This window comes from Drosophila ananassae, chromosome 2R (genome assembly GCF_017639315.1).
Source record: "Drosophila ananassae strain 14024-0371.13 chromosome 2R, ASM1763931v2, whole genome shotgun sequence".
Classification (NCBI taxonomy): domain Eukaryota; kingdom Metazoa; phylum Arthropoda; class Insecta; order Diptera; family Drosophilidae; genus Drosophila; species Drosophila ananassae.
In genome coordinates, this window is record NC_057928.1 from 19,446,277 (window position 1) to 19,466,632 (window position 20,356).

The 20,356-nt window shown below is 43.4% G+C and overlaps 3 protein-coding genes and 1 long non-coding RNA gene across 6 annotated transcripts; 2 read left to right on the forward strand and 2 right to left on the reverse strand.

Annotated features, from left to right (window-relative positions):
• Positions 1–4,581: 4,581 nt before the first annotated feature.
• LOC6507008 (T-box transcription factor TBX6) lies at positions 4,582–7,970 on the forward strand. Its single transcript, XM_001956802.4, has 5 exons — positions 4,582–4,863; positions 5,101–5,266; positions 6,614–6,881; positions 6,946–7,083; positions 7,296–7,970. Exons 1-5 carry the CDS (start codon positions 4,773–4,775, stop codon positions 7,788–7,790), a joined length of 1,158 nt encoding a protein of 385 aa, XP_001956838.1. The 5' UTR covers positions 4,582–4,772; the 3' UTR covers positions 7,791–7,970.
• Positions 7,971–10,894: 2,924 nt separating this feature from the next.
• On the forward strand, positions 10,895–14,939 carry LOC6507009. 3 transcript variants are annotated; one of them, XM_014909544.2, is made up of 3 exons: positions 10,895–10,971; positions 13,209–13,401; positions 14,226–14,939. In XM_014909544.2, exons 2-3 carry the CDS (start codon positions 13,327–13,329, stop codon positions 14,748–14,750), a joined length of 600 nt encoding a protein of 199 aa, XP_014765030.1. In that variant the 5' UTR covers positions 10,895–10,971; positions 13,209–13,326; the 3' UTR covers positions 14,751–14,939. The 3 variants fall into 3 exon arrangements, with proteins under 3 accessions (XP_014765030.1, XP_032310289.1, XP_001956837.1); XM_032454398.2 differs by having other exon boundaries at positions 10,950–10,967; XM_001956801.4 differs by lacking the exon at positions 10,895–10,971 and adding an exon at positions 12,799–13,102.
• Positions 10,984–11,667, reverse strand: LOC123257073. Its single transcript, XR_006507005.1, has 3 exons — positions 11,401–11,667; positions 11,117–11,349; positions 10,984–11,049 (listed from the first exon to the last, which is right to left on the reverse strand). It is a non-coding gene; the product is annotated as an uncharacterized LOC123257073 (long non-coding RNA).
• A 944-nt stretch (positions 14,940–15,883) lies between the features above and the next one.
• Positions 15,884–20,253, reverse strand: LOC6493004 (probable serine/threonine-protein kinase kinX). Its single transcript, XM_032454794.2, has 3 exons — positions 19,855–20,253; positions 18,648–18,971; positions 15,884–18,587 (listed from the first exon to the last, which is right to left on the reverse strand). Exons 1-3 carry the CDS (start codon positions 19,936–19,938, stop codon positions 16,221–16,223), a joined length of 2,775 nt encoding a protein of 924 aa, XP_032310685.1. The 5' UTR covers positions 19,939–20,253; the 3' UTR covers positions 15,884–16,220.
• Positions 20,254–20,356: the final 103 nt, after the last annotated feature.

Consider the following 20,356-nt stretch of genomic DNA (forward strand, 5'->3'; position numbering starts at 1 on the left):
CACCTACAATCTTCTGGACACACATTCTTCTGGAATTTGTCAAAAATCCAACTTGTGACTCGATTTCAAATATGCCACACACATTCGCATAAATTGCCAAACTTGGCCAACAGCCACCGTCCTTTTTGGAGGCGTCGATGTCGCCGTTTCAGGCTGCCCCAGACTGCGCCTCATTATTTATTATGAATTCTATAAATATTAATGGATTTTTAAATGCAATTATAACAACTAATTAATAATGTGCATTTTAAAGTCGGGCGCAGTCAGTCTGTCAGTCCGAATCGAAATCGAAGTGGAAGTGGAACTGAGACCCGAGGCATTTGACGTATTGGCTGACGTATTTATTGCTTGTTTTCTCGCTTCTTGGCCAAGTCGGCCAACTCGGATACGAGTTGGCCAAAAAACAAGGTGCGCGAAAAAATTAAACGAGAATGTCTGACAGAATTTATTTTAATTAGTGCGAGTGAGCTGTGAGCGGCATACGAGATGAGCTCGTTCCAGTAGATACTGTGGGGCGGGCTTAGGGGGTTGGAGTACCCATATAGTATTGCCAATCCATGGATTGGCAATCAGCAAAATGGCAAATGGCAAATGGCCATGGGCAATCATAGATCTTGGTGATCAATGATCACTGATCAGTGATCACAGGCTGGAAATGCCGACACACGGATCAGAAAGTATAGTTTTGCTGATCGCGCTGATCGTATCGATTACACACCGTTCGACTTCTGTTGGGTTCAGGTCAATTGCCCTCGGGTTGCCCTAACGTGGTAATCGATATTCCGGAATCCGATACCTCCGGCGGGAACTGAAACTGCAACTGACACTGGGCTGGCTTACACTCTGGTATCTTAAGTAGTTACTTTATGTTTTCAGATGCCGAGCTGTTGATAAGATGTCTATACACTTGGGGAAAATATGAATAATCCTAGCTATAGATATTTTTTAAATCCCTGACAAATAGATAACCAATTTCTTTCAATGTAACTCTCTGAGACCCAAAACGATAATCGGTAGCCAGGAAAATATGTGGGACTGTCCAAATCACTTTCAGGCGCCATAATGCACCCAGCATCAGCAGGCCCCATCTCCTGAAGGGGAGAATAGACTTAAGGGGGGGTCCGGCTCTCGCCGTGAGAAATATATACATAAATATTATGCAGAGAAAGGTCCGGGTGATCAATCCACTGATCCATCGATCCATCGATCGATCGGCCAAACATCTTAACAAATTATAAGGCCCGATGGCGCCCTCTCGGGTCGTCGTTAAGTATCTCAACTAGTAGCCGCTAGGCAGCCACGGAAAGTGATCATCTCGGCGACAGGCCATCGATCATTCAACAAATACCGGAGACCGGAGATCGGAGACCAAAAAAACTAAAAACTGGCAAGATGGAGAAGAAAAAAATATATCAGAGGTTCAAAAATTCAGACGCAGAGAGAAAGAGGCATGCTGGCGCGGTAGAAAGCGTGTTGGAAAATTAAATCATCGTTGCTTGTGGTGGTCTGCAACCCGGAGTTACCTCCGATCTTAATGATGTTGAACGCACCTTGAGCACCGTCTTAGTAACTACCAGAAGAGAACTAAAGAAAAAAAACGAGCAAGATCTCTATCAGCGGGTTAACTCGTTTAGCATTTAGTTGCAGGCGCCTATGACCCGCCAGCTAACTTTATCATGTAGTTTGCATCTTTCCCAGGATTGGAAATGGTATTGGTAGTATGGATTGGGATTGGGATTGGGATTGGTCTTCGGCCACGCCTCGAGCTCTACAAGTCTGGTTGGCTTATTAGGCGCAGACAGTGTCGTTTATATCATTTATATTATTTTATGACGTTTCTCTCAACCTTTTCTGTCTCTGCTCCCTTATCGTTTTGTAAGTTATGTGTAACTTGTAGTTTCGGCAGTTTACCATCTTCTGGCAGGCAGGTGACATGTCCGAGCGGGTTAATTGGGGTTGACCATGATTTATTGATCTGTCAGTGAGGAGTGAGGGAGAAAAGCCTAACCCGTCCCCTTGATTATGGACATTAATAAGCTGATGGTCTTTTAATATGGATATGACTTTGGTTAGACTACGGGTTGTATGTTAATTATGGGGCATCTGTGTGGGTTGTTTGGGAGCTTCCGTCTGGGCATCCTCCACCTCCACCTCTGGCACTGGCCTAATCTGAACACATGTCCGGCTACTGTTCATCTGCATCTGCAGATCGAGGGCGGCAGATAGCAGCCTCTCAAAAGATGTCCTTGTCGAGTCGTCTGGGTAGTCGTCCGAGTACTACTTGAGGCGAAGCGGCCACTTGTCGCGTCCCCTTATGGCAAGGCGCGACAAAGGACAATAGAAAATTATTACTTCAATTGGCGACAGACAGGGTCTCAGGTACTTGTACATCTCAAGCAACTGAGGATGCCGCCTCCGTTCACTTCACACCCGGGACGGTACAAGACACACCGCAAAACGACCTGGCATGAGAAAAATCCATAAAATAAAATGAAAACTTAGGAACGTGGTCACTTTGTGGGCTGTGCCGACGTCTGGGCTACTCTAGTTTACGGTGACGCAATTGCACCTGAGGACATCCAAAAGGACATCTCGATATCTTGGCAGAAATCTAGTCACATCCCCAGCTGTGACTACTGAACTTGTATTTTTATTGCGTCGACTCCTTTGTCGGTGTCTTGAGCAGGCGTGAAGCGTTACAATTCCGAATCAAATCTTTTGTCCTAAACTGAGACCCATAACTCCTCCGATATTTGTACAAAAATATTTTACGATGCTCTGGCGCCTGAGGCAGCAAGAAATTATCATCATCAACCTCATGGACAAACATGGGCCGGAGATATGCCGTCTCGTCCGGATCCGGACACTGACTTTCGGCTGGGCTGTGTGGGAATTCATTTGGATGAGCGTGCCACAGCGACTGCGAAAATGCAAATTTAATGGGAGTTCGTGGCCGAGACGAGAACTTAGTCGCAGACTCACTTTCTAGTCGATTAAAGGTGAAGTCGAGCCTGAAATTATTTGCTGGCGACGTAGGGTTAAGGTTGCTATGGAGAATGGATCCAAAAACTGACATCAGGTTCAAGATCAATGTCACGAAAAATAATTAAAATATTTTAAATTGAAGGGCCAGAAAATAAGTTGTTTTTTGTTTCTTTTTCCATTTCAAAATGCATCCTGAATGCTATGGACTTAAAATAAATAAATTTCAATATAGATGCTCTTAATAGTGTTTTTAAATCGTTTCCTTTGAATAAAAAAAAATGGTATCCTCAATTTTATTTATTTTATTCTTAAAATTTGGCTTGTTCTTCAAGACTATATGTGAGCTTAACTTGAGTTTAAAAACAGGCTAGATAGTCTAGATAGTTTAAACACTATATAGCCTAGTCTTCTAGTATATACATATAGTCATAAAGGTTTAAGGATAAAGTATATTTTGGTAATATTTAAAAAAACCATTAATTTTAAATAATATTAAAGATCTCCCTCTCCTTTTCCCTTTCCGAATTTAAGTGTCAAGCACTCTTATTACCTTTCAATAATCTATTACTCATTAACTTATAATAATAGATAATTCCCATGTGTCTCGAGAAATGGCATTCCAATCTCCCGCCCTTGGAACCACTTTACTCCACAATTTCCAATGCTGACAAGCACTAATCAAAAGGCTAATTGTTCCCGGTCCCAAGACCCATATCGAAAAATGTATCAATTTTGGTTTTGGTTTTAAATTTTTGTGTTTTTTTCGATGGTTAGCCCTAAGCAGGAGGACTGGCCAAATCAATGGCGCATGGTGCATATCGAAGAATTTCCAAAACAGGCAATTAACAAAGAAAACAAAATTTATGTTTCACCTGTCCGAATAAAAGTACATAAATACCCAAGAAATGCCAGACAATGTCAGGGGAAGCGAAGATAGAGGGACCCCTGGCTAATTACACGGAGGAGAAGGCCAGAAGGCGAGGGCTAGGGAGCAGGAGATGGAGGTGGAGAGCCCTAAACGGAAGACGGCTGCAATGAAAATAGCAATGGACATTTTCCGACAGCGCCAAAAAAAAACAGACAAAAAAAAGAAAGAAAAGACGGCAGCTGAAGACAGGCAGGCACGCTGTGGAAAATCTCACTTCTGAATTACAGGCACAACCTCGGATATATCCAGTCCAGTCCCTCTTGTCGGACTGACAGTGATCGAGTGAGTGAGCGAGAGAGGGAGTCGGGTAGGGAGGCAGGCTCCGAGGGGGAAAGGCCATTAGTAGGAGCGAGAGGAGCACCCGGTGCAGTGGCGCAGAAAAACACTGCGGCTGATGAAAATCAACAGGCCTAAGCGTTAACTTCGCCACTCAGCCAGCTCAGCCAGCTTCTCCTACGTTTTCCGATCTTCACTCTCCCTCGCTTTAGCTCTCTTTTTGTGTGCGTCTCCCTCTGCTCACAAAATGGCGCCCGGAAAATATCACCCAACTTCCTCTAGAACGAGACGGCCATATCTACTGCGTAGGTGTCTCCCACCCAGCCAATCAGGGACGATCGCTCCGGAAAACCAGTTCGGCAGGTAGCTGAAAAAAACTGGCTGCGGCCAGCAGAGACTTGGCACTTGAGCCAGCTACTCCAAGATCAGTTCGTTGCGAAACGTCGAGCGTGCCAGAACCTCAGAGCGCTTCTTTAGTTCCGAAACACAAGTGTGAAAAAAAATATAAAGATTTCTCGGAGACTTGGGAAAATTTCCATCCTTTCGTGTTATTGTGAAAAATAAGAGAAGAAAATCGAACAAAATGCTTTCCATGCAAGAGCTAATGGATATGCGAATGCAGCAGCAGTTGGCCCATGAGATCTATCGCCAGCAGATCATGCAGCGTATTCCAGGTGAGTTCATAAAGAAAATGCCGTCGGGAAGAACATAGACTTCCAATTAAACTTCCAATTAAAGCTCAAAATAAAATCTATCCAGACATAATCCAATCTAAGAGTCTAAGCTTCCTGACTAACCGAATCCCATTAGACCTCAAGAATCTTTTTTACTACCAATACAGAGCTCCCTAGGCCAACTAACTACCAACAGTCGATATGAAACTAACGAACTAACCAAACCGCTTCTTCCAGATCCCTTTCCGGCAATGCTGCCTTTCGGCCTGCCATCCCATCAGCCGCAAATCATGCTGCCCAGCCGACCCGCCCTGCCGGGCGTGGAGGCCAAGCTGGAGAACAACGATCTGTGGCAGCAGTTTCATAAAATTGGTACCGAAATGATCATCACAAAGAGCGGCAGGTAAGATGATTTCCCGCGAACGCATTATCCTATGCAAATAGCCAAATAAATAGTTTTCTCCGATCTCGACTGAGAGTCAAGTGTTTTAGAGTATAGAGAGTGTGACCTATGTAAATATTTGCTCCTGTCCCAGTCCCAGTCCCTGTCCGAGGGCACTCTTTAGTTTCATCTCGTCCGGTCTGGGCCTAATGTGGCGCCTGGCCATAATTCAAAACGCAGCAGGAGCTCCGTACCCGGCCCAGAGTGACAACAAGTGCAGTGTGTGTGCTGTTTGCTGTGTGCGTGTGGATGGCTTGGAAGAATGGTCCAGGCTGACTGGGTATGGGTATTGGTATTGGGATCGAGGAATATGGGTATGGGAATGTCTTTGCGGAGAATGCGGAGAACAAGAATAAGACGCCGCCCTGGCGCCGGTCGGCTCATAAACATTTTTTTTCTTTTCGGTTTTCGGCGTTGACAATCGAGTCTGGTCGAATCTACCTGCGCTTTTCACACTTTGCTGTGGGATGCTCTGACCCTCCGTCGTCCGAAAGAAACCCATGAAATATACCGTATAGGATGGGGGAAACTATCTTTCAGCGACTACCGAGCGGGAGCCGCGACAAATTTACATAATTATGAGTTGAACTCGAAATTAAAGTGCAGAGGGAAAAATAAAGGGCCGATTTGCGGCAAAACTTTTAAGAAAATTTCCACAATTCACACTATCTAAGAATAACTTAGCACAAGTGTAAAGTATTTATTTTTTATACAAAGTCTCTTTTTACACAATCATATTTTGATTAAATACAAATTATCACCTTTTGGGAACTTACACCTTTTTTGTCGCTGTGTGCGATCCGCTAACACAGTCACTTTCTGCATGCATTCGACGCTTGGAAGCCGTTAAGCCAACTCCCAGATCTTGTCTAATTGCTTGGCGCCGGATTCCCCGCCCCACCTGCCTCTGATCTCGACTGCCCTCCTCCTGCCCAAAAAATAAAACCACCGAACCACCGATTTGCCGCACAATTAATCATTTACTGGTGGCATATTGTTTTGGGCTGGTTTGGATCTGTTTGCGTTACGTTTTAAATCGATGCGATGCGCCGGACTGGTATCATTTTTTTCCAACGATTTTTTTTGTGGCGACTCCCCGCTGCCCTGCTGCCAGTCCATATAATTACACACTTGTTAGCCAGAGCCACAAATCAAAAGGGCAAAATAAAAAATACAAGCAAGAAAGTAAAATAGAATAGATGCCCGGGTGTCACGCCTCTTTTGGCGATCGGTTTAGGGACTCTGATTTATATGCATTTCTCTGGCAGGCCACTTAATCAAGTCCTATTCTCTTCCTTTGTCTTGCAGACGCATGTTCCCCTCGATGAGGGTTTCGCTGAGTGGCCTGGAGGAGGAGGCCAGCTACTGCGTGCTCCTCGAAATGGTCCCGATTGGCGACTGCCGCTACAAGTTCTCCGGCTCCCAGTGGGTTCCGGCCGGCGGTGCCGAGCCCCAGAGTCCCCAGCGCATGTACCTTCATCCGGATAGCCCGGCCACAGGAGCCCATTGGCAGTCGCAGGCTCTGCTCTTCAACAAAGTCAAGCTCACCAACAATACCCTGGACAGCAATGGACATGTAAGTTACAGAACTCCTCATCTTCTAGATAGATTACTTATTTAATATTTTCTGTATTCTTTAGATCGTTCTGGCCAGCATGCATAAGTACCAGCCACGCCTGCACATCATCCGGAGCAATGAGCTCACCCAGCTTCCCTGGGCTCCGCAGCAGGCGTTCGTTTTCCCGGAGACGGAGTTCGTTGCTGTCACGGCCTATCAGGTGGGTTGAGTTCCAAACACTAAACGGTCCTCCCATTGAGGACTTTTGTCTGTTTATCAGGACAAAGACTCTGTGGGGGTCCTGGAATAAAAGAAGGCATTTGTCGCCTAGCCAGACCACTTGAGATATCCCTACTCTCCGGCGCCAGTCCGCTTGAGTTCTCCCGATGTTTTTAATTTCTAATTTTAACTTTTCTGATTTCCTTTTTGCAGAACGATCGCATTACCAAGCTGAAGATCGACAACAATCCCTTTGCCAAGGGATTCCGCGAGTCCGGACAGTCGAGGTGCAAGAGGAAGCTCAACCAAAGCGGAAACTCCAGCCTGGAGTCCGAGGACGACGGCTCCAGCGTGAGCAGCTGTGACTCACCGCAGGCCAAGCGCCAGCGCCAGGACTTTGAGCAGGACTCTACTGGCAGCAGTTCCCCTGCCTACTACAGTTCTCCTCCGGCTGCCTTGAGTCCTTCTGCCCTGTCGCCCTACGGCCATCGTCTTCCTCTGAGCTATGGCCCCGTAATGCCACCCTACTTCGGGGCAGTTCCTCCCCAATCCCTGCCGATGCCACCAGCTGCCTATGTGCCACCACCCATGGAATCATTGGAATCTCCGACGCCCCCAGTCGGCTCCAGCACACCTGTCACCTCACCAAGACCTTCAACCTCCACCAAACGGAACAGTTTCAGCATCTCGGCCATCTTGGCCTACTAGATACGATGGTGGGCCTAGAGTCCTGTTGAAGTCTTCTTTTGTGATTTGTGAGCAACGTGTGCATATACTTTTGTAAGCTATTGTATCCTAATTTAAGATAATCACATAATTTGTTAATTCGTTTTAAGTGTCTTTCGGGAAAAATAAAATAAAAGAAAGAAATATTGAATCAAAACTGAATGCAAAACTATTTGGATTCTGCGACGGGCAACCTTCAGCGTTTCCGTTTTTACAGGTTTGGCTTAAAGTTGTTTGGCGACCGCTTTGGCGGGCCTAAAACTAATTAATGCTCTCCATTATGGTGGCCGGTCGATTCTCGGTTCTCGGCCAAGACGACAACGATATATACTCGTATCTGAAACACTTCCAACTCCGGTAGTAGTTAAAACAATTCTCGAACGATAAGGCGTCCATTATGAGCAGCGATTTGACGGCTTTCAAGCCGTTTGGTCTTTGCCGATCCAGCTAACCACCGATTGCCATCCCTCTCGTTAAGAGCAGATGACGCACAAGTCCATGCACTGAGAGAAATTATATATATTATAAGATTAGTTACTTGGTTCAAGGGTTTTGGTTCACTTCTATGAGGATTGTGCTACAAAGAGGGTATCTACTAAATAAATAAACTAAACTAATCTAAAACTATGGTATTTTGATGGATTTATTTTTCATTTTTGATTTTTAATATTTTAATATTTGATAGACAATATAACTGTGAAAATATAGAATATCTGCAGATGTGAAAACTACATTTTTTGAAATTTTTTATAACTAAATCACATTATTTCTACATTTCATAAAACATCAGTTTACAAAACACTTAGAATAGAGACTTCACAAACAAAACAAAAATACACTTTTTGATCTCTAGCTCTTTAGATTCTCTAGTTTTCTCATTAAAATATGTTAAGAAATATTCTAATAACTCCATATTTTTCTCTGTGTATTCAACTGCTGCTGTCTTGTGAAATTTTCGTTTTATCGCACCTTTTATGGCCATTGGCCAGGTCCAAACGAAGTGGAAGCTGGCTCAGAAACTGAGTTTCAGCCGAGACCGATCCGCGGCTTTGGTGTGGTCGGTGGTTGATGGTCGGTGGCCGGTGGTGGTCACTGGTGGTGGTCAGTGGTCACTCCTTGTGTGTGCATTATCGTGTCAAATGCGACAAATCTGTCCGTGGGCCGGCGGCTGCCTTTCAGGTTGCATAATTGAGCTGATAACTCAGCGGTTTAGTGGCAGTCGGTGTGTGTGTGCGGTCCACTTTGAGCGTTTTGCCCCAAACGGTGGCGCCAAACATTTCGTGTTTAATATTTTTAATTAAGTTTTTAAGTGCATCCAGTAGGCCAAAGAGGAAGCCGAAGAAGAATCATCTGTAATCTAGCGAGCAGACGACCCACTCTCCCCAGTAGGCGGAAAGTTCAAAAGGCCGATCGAATCACGACGCCCATTCATAGAAATCTTTTGCATAGATTATGCATAATAGTCCGACTATAATCCGAGGCAGCGCGAAATAATTCACTGGCCACACGAAACCGCGTCCGAGGAGCTGCTTTGACTAATTTGAGCTTAGTTTTGTATTAGAGACTCTTAGTTTTTTTTAAGTTGCATAAATTAGCATACAAAATGCTGAAACAATTAAATTATGGGATTTGCACGTTTTCACCAAAAACAAAAGGTGGCCACAACACACAAACACACACACACCCTACACACATAATAACTTGTCGGCGTCTGAGCTTCAGAAGTGCTTTTTAATATTTGGCTTTATATATTTTTTTGGCTGATTCAAACCTGGCTTCTTCTCTCGAAAAACAGTGGCAAAAAGCGTCAAAAATCGTAGATTATGAGATAAAAATGCAAATGAAGAAACCGTCCACAGCTTCGTCGATATTGCATTTCTAATTTGCGCTTGTTTTAATATACTTAATGAATTTTTATGCGCATAGGTTGGGGTCTGAAGCGGTGATCCGATTCCGAATCCGAATCCGATATCCAAAATACTCATACGAAGCCCAAAAATGAATCCGAAACCAAATCCGGTTTGCGGTCAAAGCTGTTGATAATGATAATGAGGATAACGATGCTTTATTGAGAAGGTGTTGCCGTTCGTATCTGAATTTTATTTGCGCCACATGCGCTGCCATGGTGTAGTTGTTGCTGCACCAGCTGCTTTTGTTGTACTTTATTGCTAATTATAATATATTTGATTTGGTATTTAAGCTTTAAGCTATAAAAATGTTGGCGTATTCTGTTTTACGATCTGATCGTAGCAGCCGCAAAAATTTAATTAAATTGTGCGAACAAGAACGGGTCGTCGTCAACAACTGATTGTGATTTTGAATTTATTATCATATATTTAGCACACCTTTTTTATATATTATTTAATATTTTTAACTAGTCAAATACTATATATAGTTTATACTATTGTTTGAAAGTTGTTTATAGAGTTTCTTTAGGAGCTACTATTTAGTTTAAGAAATACGAAATTCAAATAAAGTACTTCCTGAATAAAAAAATACAGTTTATTAATTTAATTATTTAGTTTATTCTATTATTTATTAATTGTTGTGTTTACAGGGAGGGGACAGGCAGGGCTTCCATCCAAGGACACCCTGCTCCAGAAAAAGACGTCAACTCGCATTTGCGGATCCTCCTAGAAAAGGGGCTTGCTAATGATCACGCGGCGATTGCCCTTCCTCAGGAACCTGTAGAAAGGAAAGACCTCCAGCGGCATAAAAGTATAACAGGCTAAACATTTTAAATGTGCTTTGGTAACGGCTGGTTTGGTTATCGGTTATCGTATATGGCTCCCTCCCAACAAAAATGGAGTGACCAGCCATTTTGGATCTATGTGGCGCCATCATGTGGCTGAAACCCGCAAAAAAGTATGCTACATTTATTTTGAATTTAGTTAGCCAGTAGCGTTTAATTTCTAAGATACTTTTTTAAACAAACTATTTGATAAAATAATTCTGTAAAAATATTTTTTAAATATTTTAAATTATGCCCTTTCACACTAGCAAAGAAACTCCAGATTCTATATTTCATAATTGAGAAAGACAGTGTATCAAAATGTTCGTATTGTTGAGGTTACCCATTACCTTGTGGTGGTTTTATTTTTTAGTCTCGCGATCGCTCGCTTAGGAAACAGGTGTGAAAACCGCTAACGCTGCGATAAGATCGGTAATTTTCTTGTTACTTCCTTTGAAATCAATCGTAAATCATTGAAGAAATATATGTGAGAACTATATCTAATTAGTGCTAAAATTAGAATTAAGACATTATGTCAATTTGGATTAAAACGAAGGAATAGTATTTCATTATTTACCCGAATTCTTTTTTAGCAAAATGTGTGTTTTTGTGAGTGTTTGTGGAAGGTAGTGGAGTGATAAGATTAGAGTGGTGGGCGAATGTGACGGTTTCTGTGATAACAGGCCAATGTGGGACTTGGATGGTCGCAATACAGGAATAGTAAATAAAAGAAGCCCAACTGGGGGATTTTCTGATTCGAAAGAACCAAAGACAAAGTATCCATAAAATAGTGGACAAAAACTAGGTGTGCTGCAAATGACAATAACAATAATTATGATAAAAAAATAATAATATACACACATATGTATATCTATGGAGAGGAGATATGCCTATATGAGCAGCTTCCGGCTTCGGCACCATTTAAACTAAAATGTCCAGCGGAAAATTATCTAAATTGGACTCCGCGAGTGCTTCTGTTTATGATAGTGTTACGGCTTTGGTTCGAGGCACTGTAATACGTGGTATTCCGATCCAGGCATACCAGTAAACTATTGGCCTATTGGAACTGAAAGTAAATAGCACAAGATTATAGTTAATCGGAATCGAAAAACGGAAACAAGTGCAAGTTTTGTAATCTGAAGAGAGAGAGAAAAAAAGTGAGCGGAACTTTTAAGTATTTATTCAAATAATTTGTGTTAGCGTAGCCAACATTTTAATTAGTCTACTTAAAAAATATGTGTTACTACACATATTATATAAAAATCCCTTGGTCGACCGTGAACGTGATACTGGATCAGGGCTAAAAATGGGGCGACTGGCAAGGCCTAAAGAGAACGCTTCCAACCTGACCAGCAATTAGGGTTTTTTTTGTTTCGTTTATACGTATACTTATTTAGTACTAACCCCATTGTCACTTGTTAGCCACCTGGGTCATTGGCCATTCAAATGGCCAGAGTGGCTTGCACCAGGTTTATGTGACTCCATAGCCGTATAAAAATCCATTGCAATGAAATCATTTCATTTCGTTTCAGTTTTTTGGTTTTAATTTTGTTTTCTCTCCGATGGTCGTTAACTGGCAGACATGCAATTGTTGCAACATTGCAACACATTTACCCACAAGTATTGTATCCGGTAGTGCTCTTGCTGGTCAGCTTGGTGCGTGAGGAAATATTAATAATGCATTTCTAATAAATAGCCGTTGTACGTAGTAATAAAAAATGTATTCAACACTTCGAATATTTTATACCCTACTTCTCACTTCCAGGCCTAAAAGTTTTGGCCTTTTTTTAAATAAAAACTTATCAGTAGTTACTTCCTTATAATTGCTTTTAGATTAGGTTTAAAAAGTAAAAACGTTTAGGGTTAGAAATTCCCAAAGATATAGTACACTGGGCAATAAAAATATCTACTTATGACTCAATTTTTTCAAATGTTAGTAATACATGCCATGCTTATCAATAGGTATAGTAGAAATTATACAAAATTATGAGAAATGGAAAAAAGCCTTTATAAATCAGTGTTATTTTTACATTAAATATAAACACTAGTTAAATGTTAGTTTATTTTATTGTATTTTTTTTTATAAAAAATATACTTATTTTTTTAGTGTATATAATTTATTTGTTGTTTAAATAACTGTTGCTTCTAATATCTAATGTTTGTGCTTAGACAGCGACGCGACGACACAACGTGAGAGAAAAAAGCAGAAAACTGAATGACGCTTTTGTTTGTCGCATTTGTTTTGTTTGTGCTCTTTTTACCTTACCTGTGTGATAGAGCAACAGAGAGAGCTAAATAGGTGTGTGCTGGGAGAGCGAGTGGTTGAGGGCGATTGGAGCTACCTGGGGCACGGCTTGCGACACCTTTTGCCGCCGCTTACGATCTCAGTCGCGATCGGTTGCCGGCCGCAGCAACAACAAAAGCCCAAAAAAAGAACAATTAGTTGAACAATATATTTAAAGTATATATATCTAAAATATATATATCCATCGACACACATTCCTATATAGAGATACGAGTTACAAAAAGCCATGTAAAGCTTGCCGATTGCTGTGAAGATATGGTAATGCAACTGTGCCTGTGAACTACATTTCTGTTTACTTATAGTACCTCGAACAACGCGTTGCACTTAATGACAACATTACACAAGTTTTATGCTTTTTTTTCAGTTCTCGACTTGCGGTGAATGAAATTAACGGTAGCTTGTTGCTTGCATCTTCATCCGCCCTGATACACACACGGAACTGTCCCACGAGATCCGGCCAAGAGAGAATCCCAGACCCGGCCATGGCCTCCAATAGCAGCAGCACCACCGATCTGGACAGCCAGGTCAATGTGGAGGATTTGCCCATAACGTTCAAGGTGAGAGCTTCAGTTGTAGCTTTGCGAAATGTTGATATTCAAATTTAAATGCTGTGAAATGTGTAGCACAAGTTTGGTTGCCAATCTGCACACACCTTGCTAACAGGGCTAACACTGAAAACAATTTTTAAAAATTTAATAATTATGGACACTGAATGGCAGTCTACGAGGTGACGAAATGCACTTTTTATATTGCATAAAATATTATAGGAATTCTTATTTTTAAGGTAGGTTTAAAAACTGTGTTCTTGGTGGATATGTTTTGAAGTCTTAGTAGACAAATTTAGTTAGTTAGTCGCTAGTAGATTATTAGTAAAAATATATTATACATTTTCTAAAAATATAAGTAATTTGTTTCTATAAAAATAAACTATTTTTCTACATGTAATAACACAGTACAGCTTAAAAATACCAAAACATACATACCACCCGCATACGAGACATGGCCAAAAAATAAAAATAAAAGCCAGACACGCACCCGTCACGCCCTGCTGAACTTGACAAAGAGGCGGGGCAGGGGCATAGCCAGGGGCTGAATCAGAGGCAGGGGCACAAAGGTATGGACAGCTCACCACATAAGCTCGACTCAGTCAACATTTTGGCTTGGCTGTGGACAATATCCGGTGGCATTCCGGGCCCCCTCGCTTTCGGATGCAAATGAACCGACGACTCTAACGGCAACGCATGCGCAGCGGAAGCCAATGCCACCAATGAATTATCTCACACACTCCCCCACACGGAGATAGTTTTTTTCACAGTGTTTACTCATACTCCAAAAAAAAACAAGCGTAGAGTTGGCTTATTTACAATTTTTTTATTTTTAGGTAAAATATATTGGCTCGGAGGTGGCACGTGGCCTGTGGGGCATCAAATACACCCGTCGACCTGTAGACATCATGGTGGGCGTGGCCAAGAACCTGCCGCCCAACAAAGTGCTGCCCAACTGCGACCTTAAGGTGTCCGCCGACGGTGTCCAGCTGGAGATTATATCGCCCAAGGCGAGCATCAACCACTGGAGCTATCCGATCGACACCATCTCCTACGGAGTTCAGGACCTGGTCTACACCCGTGTCTTTGCCATGATCGTGGTGAAGGACGAGTCCAGTCCGCATCCCTTCGAGGTGCATGCCTTCGTCTGCGATAGCCGGGCCATGGCCCGTAAGCTGACCTTCGCCCTGGCCGCCGCCTTCCAGGACTACTCGCGGCGGGTGAAGGAGGCGGCTGACGCGGAGGCAGAGGGTACCACGCCCAGCGACACAATCACGCCCACGCGACAGAAATTCGCCATCGATCTGCGAACGCCGGAGGAGATTCAGGCCGGGGAACTGGAGCAGGAAACCGAGGCCTAGACCGGATGTCCGTCCACCGTCCGGATTGTCAATGTGATGTCATAGTTACTTATTGTCCAGTGTTCACTGTATTTGTAAATTGTAGTTCTCTCACCTGGTAGTTGCCTCATACAGCTAATTACCCAAAGCCTAAGTGTTAATGCGATTTGTAAACGATATTCTAAAATAAATATTATAATGTTTAATGCATATACCCTGCTTATATAAATATATAAGTTAAAACATAATTTCTCTTCAAAAAAAAAAATCAAATTTGACTTTTTTGAAACACTTTTTATAAAATATCTTGGCTAGTTATTATTGGATTTTAAAACGGATTACCATTTTGGAATAAGGACTTGAATCCCCATTGATTCACATCAAAGTTTTGGAAATATATAATAAACAAAATTTCGCCAATTTTTCATAATTTTTGTCATCAAACCTTTGAAATTTTTCGAAAAAAGGGTCAAAAATGTTGTGGTCAGTTTTTATTGTCAGATGATAGTACTTGAAAAGCCGCGATCGGGAAGGCATAACATTCGTGGATTGGCCAATTATTTTAGGATTTATGCCCAATTGTATCGCAAAAAGCTTGAATTTGAGAAGTAAGACCTTAATAAGATCGCATTCGACTAAAATCTAAACTTTTTTGAGAATTGAGTATTTTTGTCGGTTCGCAACCAATTCTTAAACGGAATACCATTTAGAAATCATAACTTAAATCTCAATCAATCCTCATCAAAAAAGCAAGAAAATCAAAAGACAAAATTTTTAACGAATTTTTGAAATTTGTATGTAGTTACCCCTTTAAATATTTCAAAAATCGTGTCAAAAATGTTGTTGTCTGTTTTTAATGCCACAAGACGCTACTAAAAAAAAAGGTCAGAAAGGAATAACATTTATTAAACTGCCCGAATTGAAGGAGATATTGTCAATGATAAGTGTCCTTATAGACAGATTCAGGATCGGCAAAAACTTCCACTTTTTTTGGATTATGTTTTCTGTATAGGTTGCTTTCTCACTGACCATCTCTACCGTCCAAAGGTTGAATGCGAATGGTTAAAAATTAGACACTCAAACCTCTGCACGATGGAGCTGATGAGCTTCTCAAAAAACATCCTTCACCCTCAGGAAAATTAAAAACACTAATATTTTATTTAAAAAATTTTATTTTAATATTTTTTTGGAAAGTTTTGTGTTTTTTCTTTCTTCAACTCCTGGGAACAACAACTCTAAACTTAAATTTCAACTCTCGTGCTCGCGTTTTTCGTTTTTTTTTCAGAAATGGCCATAAAAACTAGGAAATCAAAAAATTAATTTAAAAACTTGCCTAAATTGCAAATGAGTGGGATAGCGTTTTCTTATTTGGGAACTAGGAGGTGAACGGGGTTCCGGTTCCGGTTTTGGGCTAAGTGGGAGGAGGGCGATCCTCGCCAGGATTGCTATCTGTCCATCTATCTATCTTTCTCTCTCACGGTCTGGCTCTATCTAACTGGCATCGGCACGGAACAGGAAACGGCGCTTTCGAGCATCCATCTTAGCCTTGGCCTTGGGTTCTCTGACCTCCGGCTGGGATTCCGTCTCATCCGTCTCCACCTTGCCAGCGGTCACTGGCAGTGTCTGAACCTTGGACATGGCGGGCTCGGCTGCGGTGATGCGACTGTAAATGGGCAGAATGGGATTCTCCTCCTCGGGCAGGGTTTCCGCTTCGCTTTCTGCCTGGTTCTCCGGATCGGGAGTAGCTTGGACCAGGGTCAAGGGAGCTGCAGCGCCCGGTGTGAGAATGAGCTCCATGGGAGCCATCTGTTCCTTCTTTGGCGTCTGATCCAAGCGCTCCTTGACGAGCTCCACAATATCATCGATGCTAATGGAGGGCATGTAGGCGGCGGTGACTAGATTATCCTGGGCATCATCATGGGATTGGGTTTCCTCATTATTGCTTTCCTCAGGGGAAGGTTCTTTGCTTTCCTCAAGAGTATGTTCTTTCAGATCCTCTGGGGCGGTGTCCTCCACCGCTTCGGGTGAGCTTTCGACGACATCCTCCTTGATTTCCTCAGGAGCTGTTTCCTTGACTTCCTCAGGAGTTGCTTCCTCGGCAGCGATTTTCTCAGCCTCTTCGGGTTGTCCGGACATCTCTAGCTGCTCAGGAGCAGGCTGCGCCTCAAGTGGAATCACTTGGACTGGTATTTGGTAGTCCATGGGCAGGTGATTCAGTTGCATAATATTGATTATGGGGGAATCCTTCATCATATCTGGTTTGTGGGACTTCTGAGGCTCTGATTCCTCAAGAATCTGCTCCTCGATCGATGCGTTCTTGTCTACAATCTCGGGCTCTGGCAGTTTGGCCTCCTCGATGGACACATCCGCTGCATTAGCTTCCTCTGGTTGCACCTTTTCAGCCATGTCAGTCTCGGGTTTCTCTTCGTTCTTTCTCAGGGTATTCAGAAAGTCGGTGATCAACTGCTCGGCCTCAGCGGCCATGACAGGATCCACAGGCTTGAAGCCACCAAGCGACTCTTGGGCCTCTCCACCCTCCTTAATTGTATCCAAATCCAAGACCTGCTCTACGAGAGGGCTATGTTCCTCCATTCCGGGAGTGGCGGGCATACTTTCGGGCGCATCGGCGGGCCTAGCTGCTTCTAGGGATTCTATGTTGGGTTCCTCGTTAGAGTTGCTGGTTTCCACTATGGCAGGATTGGCAGGAGTTTCCTGGGCTACAGGGACTGAGATTTCTTCAACTTTGGCTGGAACTTCTGGTTCTTCTTCGGGTTTGATTTCTTCTTCTTGTTTGGTTTCTTCTTCTGGCTTGGTTTCTTCCTCCAGCTTGATCTCTTCTTCGGGTTTGGTTTCTTCTACAGGCTTGATTTCTTCCTCCTGCTTGACTTCCTCTTCAGGTTTGATATCCTCTTCCTGTTTAGGTGCTTCCTCAGACTTCATCTCTTCCTCAGGCTTGGTCTCTTCCTCGGGCTTAATCTCTTCCTCAGCCTTAATCTCCTCTTCTGGCTTAACCTCATCTGTTGTTTTAATGGCCTGCTCCTCCACTGGCTCCTTCTCAGTTTCCTGTGGCTTTTGTTCTTCCAAAGATTCCACAACGACGGCAGGGATCTCCTCAAAGGCTTCGATGGGCTTTACATCGTCGATTTTGGTATCGATCTGGATCTTTGTGGGGGCAACTTCCTCAGGAACAACTTCTGGCTGAACAAAGGACACTGCTGGCTCGGAAGCCTGAACCTCCGGCTCCTGCACTTCCACAGGAATCACCACTGGCTCTGCAAACATGGTCTGCAACTTGAGTGTGGGTTGGGGCTCACTAAGTTGCACCACTGCCTCGGTGACTGCCACAGGCTCCGTGTCCACAACTTCCTCAATGGGCTTGGGGGTTGTGGTTGGCTTGTTGAAGATGGCAGGACGTTTGCGAATTCCGTTGAAGAGCTCATTCCTCATTGGAGGAGCGGCTATGGCAGGCTTGGGCTTGTTATCCTTATTGGGTCTGACGGTGAACCGTTGAGGCTTCACTGGCTTGGGTTCCATTTCCACAGGAGCTACAGGCTCTGGCTGAGATTCCACTACCGGAGCGGCAGTCACTGCTGTTTTTCTTTGGGGTTTCCTGCGCTGGGGCTTGGGCTTTTGCGTCTTTACTGGCTTCATGGGCTTGGCAGGCTCCACAGGAGCTGGGGCTGAAACTTCCGGTTCCTCCTCTTCCATTTCCTCCTTTTCTGGCTGCTCACTCTCGGCAGGAGTGGGCTTGCTCTCCTCCTCCACGGGACCACCAAAGTTGCCGTTCAGTTCGTAGTACCGAGAACTGTCGGAGCACTCGATGGTCATGTCCTCCCGACGCATGCAGGTGAAGGATTCCTATCAGAGGATTTATTTTATTGAAATCCTAAAAAAGGACCTAAGTTAATGGACTCTCACCTGGCTGAAAATGGTGTCCTCGGGGCAGATGAAGCTCCAGCGGAAGGTGTTCTCCCTGCCATCGGCATAGGTCACTGGCAGGCACACATGGAAGATCTGGCAATCGTTCTCCACATCCGCGTAGTATCCATACGACTTGTTGGCGCACGAAAAGTTGTCCGTGATGTCGGCCCTGATGGATGTGGCATTGCTGGGCAGGGTGAGCGTGCCCAGGGAAGCGTTTTCCGCCGGAGCACTGGACTCCACCTCCGATTCCGTCTGTTCTGGCATTTCCACCTCAGCAGGAGGAGAAGGCTCCTCACGTATCGCAGGGTGTTTTCTTTTCTGGAAATTGTAAAGTAAAGGATTAAAAGTTATCTGACTTCTCGATTTACAAAGTCTGTCTAAGAAACCTCAGATCTTTCTGGTTAAAAGCTTAACCCCCTGAGGACTAGCCACTTCCAATGACCATTCAGTTAAGGAGCTACGTGTCCGGAATGGCTAATCCCACAAAATCCAGCACGTGACTCTCCAGCTAGGCACCCGAAAAATTTCACTTGTGTTCTAGTTTCGTCTACGCGGCGCGGCGGCAGGTGAAAAGCAAAGATACTCCATACGAATCGAATTGAAATCCAAAATCGAAAAATCCAAGCCCCCACCTGTGTGCACTTCGCACCTGTGACCGACCTTTTAAGGGCCGCAGTGCAATTGAAGTCACTTTCGAATGGAACGCTCAAATATTATCACATAATATTTAAGCCATATTGTTTGTATTTTAGGCGTAGCATTACAATGAGTTGGAATGAAAGCTGACTTGTAAGACATTTCTTTCTCAAAGGGCTATCAATGAGTAATTGTATTTTTTTATTGCAAATTTCAAATGATGGCTTAATAATTCTTGGAACACTTTTTTTTGCCAACGCCAATCTGGTAAATTCTTTACCGGCTTTTAGCCACCTGCAGCTGCCTATAAAATACGCTTAGACCTTCGGTTCTCGAAGTTGGCCGTTAAAAAAGGCTAAACGCTTGGCATACCAAATAAGTTGGGGACAGAGTGAAGTATGCAAATGCCGAGCCAGACTGACAGTGACTGAGTCCAGGCCCAGTGTCCCATTAAAACCAGCAACATATTCATTAACAGTTTCCCATTTCCGTTAAGACGACGGAAATGGTTAACTTGGTGGCCGAGCTGTCTGACTGTCTGGCTAATCCCTGAAGAGTAACTCACCTGGTGGCCAGAATGGAGGGGTCCTGCCTGGCAGGTTGCCGTTAAGAAAAGCACCACACACACGGTTCTCCACATTTTCGTCATCACTTGGATATTGATAGTTTTAATTCACTTTATATGGATTTTATTATTTTATTATCACACGGCTCGTGGCACTTGTCTGGAACACATTCGATAATCCGCTAAGAGGTCGCGGTTTTTTAGAGAGATTTGTGATTTTTTTGGTTGATTTTTTTGGGGTGTTGTGTGTTTAATCCAATTCGTTATCCAGTTACAAAATTTTGTAAGAAAATATTTCAAGACCAAAGCTTGCACTCGCACTGCGGCTCCTGAGGCTCTTCGCACACCTGTGAGGCACCGTTGGCTGGGAAATACTAACTGCCACCGTTCAGCCGACGCGCGCCCAATTTATATATTCTTCGCTTTGGATTTATTAAGAATGCAAAAAGGCAGAGAAACCGAAAGAAAGAGACACCCGAACAGAAGAAATGTGGCCACCACA